The 7,696-nt window shown below is 50.2% G+C and overlaps 1 protein-coding gene across 2 annotated transcripts in view; it reads left to right on the plus strand.

The window, feature by feature from the left end:
- The window catches only part of LOC311365219 (juxtaposed with another zinc finger protein 1-like), a gene marked incomplete at both ends in the record, with an annotated part of 10,227 nt that extends 6,556 nt beyond the window's left edge, over positions 1 to 3,671 (plus strand). Inside the window, 3 exons of one of the 2 annotated variants that reach the window (XM_084484749.1) lie at positions 887 to 1,099; positions 2,813 to 2,978; positions 3,495 to 3,671. In XM_084484749.1, the coding sequence (XP_084340875.1) occupies positions 887 to 1,099; positions 2,813 to 2,978; positions 3,495 to 3,671 (556 nt within the window). Of the gene's footprint in view, positions 1 to 886; positions 1,100 to 2,808; positions 2,979 to 3,494 lie in introns of both variants that reach the window. The other variant, XM_084484748.1, reaches the window with a different exon arrangement.
- Positions 3,672 to 7,696: the final 4,025 nt, after the last annotated feature.

Here is a 7,696-nt window from a genome sequence, read left to right on the forward strand (position 1 = left end):
AAACACAGAGGGTAACGTACGGAGATGCTGTGTATGGCAGAACCAATCGTAATAATTGATTGCAGTGGGACTATGCACAAATACTTGTGGCCAGAGAGTGAAAAAACAAACATGGCTGCTCGCGGATGTTTTAATTGGGAATGGCGACAAACTCGGGCTTCGGCCGGCCATAACCTTCAAGAGGGCTTTTTCCTTTATTACAACCGCTCGTAGTAAACGTGCTCAAGTGGTTGGCGATTGTAAATGTCATTCCTGCTTCCCGCTGCGGGGTTCTGATGGTTCGCTATGATGCTGCATCGTTTCAGGCCGGTTCCCTTAATGACATGCCCCCCCCCCCCCCCACCCACCCTACTTCCCCGCTCTATACTGCCCTAGCCACACCGGAGTGACTTCCGATTTTAAATCAGACGTTTTTATTTTTTCTCCAGGGGAAAGGCTAGAGGGAATGGTTTTGTGGGTAGCTATGGCCATGATTACAGGCGTGTAACAACGTTCATGTTTTTTGTGATGTTATGCTAGCTATGGGTGTCTTGATGGAGGACTTATGGGCAATCTGCAGAAGCATTTTTAATAGACACTATTTAGATGAAAGTGCAATTTCAACGCCTGCCCAACCTTAATTGGACTGCCTGAATACGGTACCATATGACATTGGGTTCAGCTCACACGCACACACACACACGCACACACACACACACACACACACACACACACCACACACTCTGTCCCTTGGTCCCTTTCCCCATCTCCTTTATTGCATCTCCTTTATTTCACACATTACAGTAGAGCCATATAGTGTCAAAAGGGTCCATGTTCTGACCTCTTCACTTGAACCCAAGCTCTCACGATGAACACCCTGTGGTGACGCCCGTCCTGCTTTCCGCAGGTTCATGACGGACGCCGCGCGGCGGGAGCAGGAGACCATGAAGAAGAAGGCCACGCCCAAGCTCTCCCTGTCCATCGCCGGGGGAGGCGTGTCCAGGAACAGCACGGCCACGCCCCCGCGCCACACCAGCGGCAACCTCACGCCGCCCGTCACCCCGCCCATCACGCCCTCCTCCTCCTTCCGCAGCAGCACGCCCACAGGTAAGACAGGTGTGTGTGTGCTCTTGCATCTGTTTTTTTTTTGTTTTTTTTGGATCCGTGCATGTTTATTTCAATGTCCTCATATGATGTGTGTGTGTGTGTGTGTGTCGCCGGCTTGTGAGTTTCTGTTCCTAGGGAGCGTCGCGACTCGCACAAACGCACAGCCGAGCGCAACGTGTTCGCACAGTGCGCGCGTGTGTGTGTGTGATGTTTAAACACACCACGGATCATGGAGAGGTGTTCCTTCTGTGCGATTCAAATGTTTTCCCGTTGAGCAAACGAAGATGCATGCAAAGGAATGTCTGCAATCTCACACCTAGTGATTTCTGCACGTTGGATTACAAAGCAGCTTGCGCTCAAAGTGTTTCGACTAGGTCGTTAAACTTCAAAGTGGGAACTGCCAAATTATGTTTGCCAGGTAAGACTTTTTTTTTTTCTTCTTCTGATGAACACGCGAGCAACTATTCTTTCCCCAGATGGAAAGTCTGTCTGTGTGTGCGTCTCTCTGTCTGCCTGTCTACCTGAGTGGGTGGGTGTGTGTATGTCATCCCATTTCTGTCTGTGTATCTTTCTCTTTCTATCGCTCTGTGTTTCTGTCTGTCTCCCCTTGCTCTAGCTCTCTGTGAGCCACTCTCTCTGTCTCTGAGTGTGTCTGTCTGTCTGTCTGTCCGTATCTCTTTCTCTGTTTCCTCTCTCCGTCTCGCTCTCTGTCTGTCTATCTGTCTGTCTGTCTGTCTCTGTCTCTGTGTGTGTGTGTGTGTCTCTCTCTGCCGTACACTGAGCGGGGGGGCCCCTGCAGCAAGTGAGGGCCTCTCAACACTCCGCTAATTACACAGCAGCTGTCATGCTGTGTGCTACCATGGGGCCGTGCGCGCCACAGCCTGAAAGCAGATGTCCAATTCTAGCCCCAAATGGTTCCAAGCATGGTGTTAGGTCTGGGGGGAAAATACAGGCCACGCACACACACACACACACACACACACACACACACACACACACACACACACACACACACACACACACACACACACACACACACACACACACACACACACACAGCTCTTTCAACATGTGCCAGGGTGCCATCTATTTCCTCATGCTGAGCTGCAGCATTTCCTGTGAGAGGGTGTGTGTGTGTGTGTGCGTGCGTGCGTGCGTACCCACACATGTGCGGCCCTACCACCCTGTGTGTGCCTTTTTTTTTTACGTCTTGTGCAAAGTGTGTGTAAATGGAAAACCCTTTTTTCTTCATCTTTTTTTTTTTTTGTTGCATTTCAAAGCACAATTTCCAGGCTGAGCAGTGAGCGAGGATCACTCCCATTTAATGATCTCCTTCTAAGCGCCAACTCCTGCCATTCCACACACGCACGCATGCACACACACACACACACACACACACACACACACACACCGTTCACCCAAACGCTCACCCACACGCACACATACAAACGCACACACTCACAAATACACACACACACAGACACATTCTCTCACACACACACACACACACACACACACACACATACACACACACACACACTTACACACTTGTTGGCTCTCCGATCCTATCCGATTTCAAAGTCTCACTGCTAAAACTCCCATTTGCCTCCGCTTTCCTCCCCCCTTTCCTCACCCCCACCCCCCTACCCCGCCCCGCCCTCCCCCCCCCCCCTCCCCCCCCTCCCCCCTCCCCCCCCTCCCCCTCCCCCTCCCCCGTGACAGGCAGCGAGTACGACGAGGAGGAGGTGGACTACGAGGAGTCGGACAGCGACGAGTCGTGGACCACGGAGAGTGCCATCAGCTCCGAGTCCATCCTCAGCTCCATGTGCATGAACGGCGGCGAGGAGAAGCCCTTCGCCTGCCCAGTGCCCGGCTGCAAGAAGAGATACAAGGTACGCCTGTGTGTGTGTGTGTGTGTGTGTGTGTGTGTGTGTGTGTGTGTGTGTGTGTGTGTGTGTGTGTGTGTGTGTGTGTGTGTGTGTGTGTGTGTGTGTGTGTGTATAGAGGGAAGGGGGGTGGGGGGGGGCTAGAAGGATGTGTGTGTGTGAGGTGTGCGTAGGGTTGGGGGCAGTGTGTGTATGTGTGGGGTGTATAGGGTGGGCGTGTGTGTTGGGGGAAATGGTTGTGTGTGGTGGATGTGTGTGTGTGTGTGTGTGTGTGTGTGTTGACAGGGGGTGTAAGTGTGTGTGATGTATGTGCACATATGCTTGGTGGGGGTGTGTGTGTTTGGTTCTTTATTCCCATGTTGTGCTCTCTGTGTCTAGTTTGTTCAGTATCTGAAGTGGGCGTCAGCTCACTTTCATTTAGCAATTTCCTCTTCATCTGAAAAAATGCAAAAAAAAACATTCTTTGGTGATTGTTTGTTACTAAACCATCCCTACGCCCTACACACACACACACACACACAGAATGTGAACGGTATCAAGTACCATGCCAAGAACGGCCACCGGACGCAGATCCGCGTGCGCAAGCCCTTCAAGTGCCGCTGCGGCAAGAGCTACAAGACGTCCCAGGGCCTGAGGCACCACACCATCAACTTCCACCCGCCCGTCTCCACCGAGATCCTGCGCAAGATCCAGGGCTAAGGCAACCCCCCCATCCCCCACACCCCCCTCCAACCTACCCATCCCCAACCCTTCCAACCCCCTCTCCCCGCCCCCCCTCACCCCGCCGAGATCGGAGCACTTGTGCCAATCCTTCCCCACCGACCAACCTGCTCAATGTAGCCCCCCCCCCCCCCCCTCTCCCCTCTCCACCCTCCCGAAACAATAGACTTAAGGACCGTGCTTCAGTGTGTTGTTCTAAGTGCATGCTTTAAGTTTTTCTTGGGTCGTAGAGGGAACAGAGGGCGTCCCGATATGTTCTTATTATTTTTCTGTCCGTCGAGTGGTATAACGTCTCAAAATAATGTTTTGTATCTTATCCATGGTATATTGTATTTTTGACAAATTATCTTTATCTTTGTAGTTCAGTATTGTACATTTGCACATTCATATATGCTGTTGCATTGTTTTGTTACGTGTTGTTTTTACTTACATACGGTGCTATCTGTAAAAAAAACAAAAAAAACAAGAGAAAGTAAAGACAAAAAACAAATGGAGTGAAAGAGATTCATGGAAAAAAAAGTTTGCTAAGAAGTCATGGAAACAGGAAGTGCAACAAAGCCCCGCCCCCTTCGTCCCTGCTCGTCTTCTGCCATGTTCGAGTTGGCTCACTCGGGCCCTAGAACGCGCACTATTTCGAGCGTCACCATTTTGCTGTACACAACTCGAGTGTAACAAATCCGGTTCCCTAATATGGTGCACCTAATACCCACAATGCACCGTCAAAGAAACAGATTCTTCACGGTTCTCCTACTAGGGTACTATATAGTGTCGACTATATAGTATCACACTAAGGGAACAGCGTGGCACACAGAGTAACACACTAAGGGCACAAGGTGAGCCGATCCGAACACAGACCACTGTGGCGATGTCACAGTGTCTGTGACGTAGCCACGTCGAGTCCATCCTCAGAACGTGCCCCCCCCCCCCCCCTCGCTATGCCTGGGCAGCGGTGTCTTGGACGGGAAAGGGAGGGGGGGGGGGCGGAGTTCAAAAGTGGGTGGAGCCCACCAGAATTCCGATAGTTTACCTAATAGATATATCGATATAAACGACAAATATGTATGTGTATATATATATAAAAACAAAAAAGATATATGTATCCATGAACATATGCAACAAATAGTTAACTTTATTTTCAAGCTTTATTTTATATATATTTTCCAACACGTTTTAGGATTGTTTCTTTTTTTTTTGTTGTTTTCTTCTGTTTTCTGTCGTCATTGTGCGTTATCAAACTAAGTGTTCTTTTCATTCCTTGGTTCGCAGAGACGCTCCGGGCCCCGTTGTCGTCCGTGTTGCCGGGGGCGTCTCTGGGTCAGAAGACCAAAAGTGTCACAAACTGTGTGTGGCCTGTTCGCTAGCCTCTAGAAGCTAGCCACTAGATTCTAGAGGCCCGTGGTTCCCAACCTCTTTTGGCCCGTGATTCCCAATTCCTGGCGCTCGGAAACATCTGCCGCTAATATCGATGTCCCGGTGGACTCACAGCCACAAGTGGCTATGAATCATTAGGCTGTCAGTTTGTATATATACAGGACCCGTCTATGGGACCTTTTGGGAGAGAAAAAAAAACGCTGATTTGTTTGCTAAAATGGATCATCAATAGCTGTATCTCCAGCTTGTGCCAGCGATCCCATTCGACCGCCATATGCCTATCCCGGGGAGCCCAGGGTTGGGAACCACTGCTCTAGCAGCTGAAGTCAGTAAAAGCTTGTCTAGTGAAGTGTTGTCAGCCACACTCAATCATAACTTTGGTGTATTGACGGCCAGAATAGGTCCAAACACATTTCCTTCCCCAACTCCTCCCACCACCACTGTCACCATCACCTTCACCACCTTCCCACTCCATTCCACATCCAGCCCATTTTGTTGTTTTCGCTCTGGCTTCTTTTTTTTTCTCCTTTTTCTTTTTTTTTTTTACTTTCAAACCTTTTGAGCGTTGCCTGACAAAAATTCCTGACAGCCGAGAGGCAGGAGATACCCAGGTAAACGCTGTACACAATCCGTACACAATCCCTGTTGCCAAGAGCGTTTTGATTTGTTGGTTTTTTCCCATGGTCCATTGCCAACAGCTCTCGACTGCCAAACTCTCAACACAACCATGTGCCTAAGGGGTTGTGGGAAGGGAAGGGAGGGGGGTGGGTAGGGAGGCATGATGGGGTAGGGGGGGGGGGGGGTAGGGGGAGGGCTCCGACTGGAGATCAGAAAAAAAAAAGTGTTTTTTTTCTCGTGCAAGTCATGGCACCTAACCCAAATGTACAGATGTATGGGTGTACATTGATGGAATGTTTTCATGCATGTTTTTTCTATGTTCTGGGTATAGGCAGGGCGGGGTTCCAAGGGCAGATTTTGTCTTTTTCAAGAGATTACCAGCTACATCAGCAGCGACAACTTTCTGAGTGTATTGTAGATCATGCCTTTCTAATACAGTCGTGGATGTGTGTGGTGTGTGTGTGTGTGTGTGTGTGTGCGTGCGTGTGCGTGTGCATGCGTGAGCGTGTCACTTTGTAGCCAAGTGTTACCTGCAGTATCCAGTGTCAAGGCCTATAGTGTTATTCCTCTGTTGTGTTTTCAGTGCTGTTCAATAGTCTGATGTGCCCCCCTCCCCCCCCCCACCACCACCCTTTTGTTGGCGTGTCTGGCTGTCAATTATATGAAGCATGAGACCCCCCCCCACCACCACCACCCCACCACCGCTCACTCATGATGTCATCTGCCCCCCACCTCCCCGACTCCCAGGAGAGGAGGTGGTGTACCCTCAGCAGGTGTTACAGTGGCGGGCTTCACCCCCCTCCTCCCTCCCCCCCTCCCCTCTGTTTTTCACTCCTCCTCCACTGCTTTGTTTCCATGGCGATGCGAGTGAGGGGGGGGAATGAAATAGTGCCACTTGGCTTCGTACGTATTACGAAGAATTTACAAGCACAACGATGAAGACGAACTATCGGTTTGTTTTAAAGGGAGTCTTTTTTTTTTTTTTAAAGGGGTGTTGGGAGGCTTTGGCACCAGCAGGCGAGATGGAGAGCTGCAGAGTCACGGCATCGCATGCACAGGGATGGCCTTTCTGCCTCCCCTACACAAACACTCTCTCCCTCTGTCCCAATCTCTCTCTCTCCCACTCTCTCTCTCGGCATTCCTGCCTTTTTAAATAGTCGTTTTTTTTTTTTTCTTCTTCTCTTCTCCCTCCTTTTTGCGTGACTTTGGGAGGCAGCCGCCCGCTCTGCGTGCCTGGCCCGGGATCAGAGGCCAGGCCGGCCGAGAGGGCCGCTCTCCCGAGCCTCGGTCTGTCAAACACTCGTAAAGGAAAAAAGTACTTTGCAGCGAGACCACCGTTGCCATGGGACCCATTCAGTGGCAGCCCCTTTTAAAACGGGGGGCCACTCACTGGCCCGTATTAACGCGGACTGGAGGAGGAGGAGCGGAGGATGTGTGTGTGTGTGTGTATGGTTGTGTGTGTGTGTGTGTGTGCGTGGGGAGGGGAGGGGGTGTAGGAGTGCAAAGGAGGGTACTTCAGTATACTTTGTACAGTGAATGTATTGTGTATCGTCGTGTGTCCGTTGTCAAGTGCTTTTAAATTATATTTTCGTACGTAAACGTGGGGACCGACGGTTCCCTTTTTTTTGTATGAGGGGGACAGCAGGTTCTGTGGAGAGTGACGCTGTCACACTGTCTTTCTATATGGAAAAAGCTGCTTCTTACATGTAAACGGGAAACCTTGAACGAAAAAAAAAACTGTAAAAAATAAAAGAGAAATGCAGTGTACGTCTCGACTTTGTCGCGTGCTTTCTTCAGGTCCGTCACACTCGACTGAGCCAGCTGAAGGACGACACGTGGCGGAGAATGCATTTAAATAAGCGGGTTTTTATTCGTAAAGAACTCAGCGATGCACATTTAAAATGACAGCCAGACTTTCACACGGGGGGAAAGGGCTGTACCGGAGACGTACATTTTAGTTCTGATCACGCAGCATGTGCAAATGTTTAAAATGTTTTCCTTTTTTTTTTAAGTCT

Source organism: Micromesistius poutassou, assembly GCF_964030765.1.
Source record: "Micromesistius poutassou genome assembly, chromosome: 20".
In the NCBI taxonomy this organism is placed as follows: Eukaryota; Metazoa; Chordata; class Actinopteri; order Gadiformes; family Gadidae; genus Micromesistius; species Micromesistius poutassou.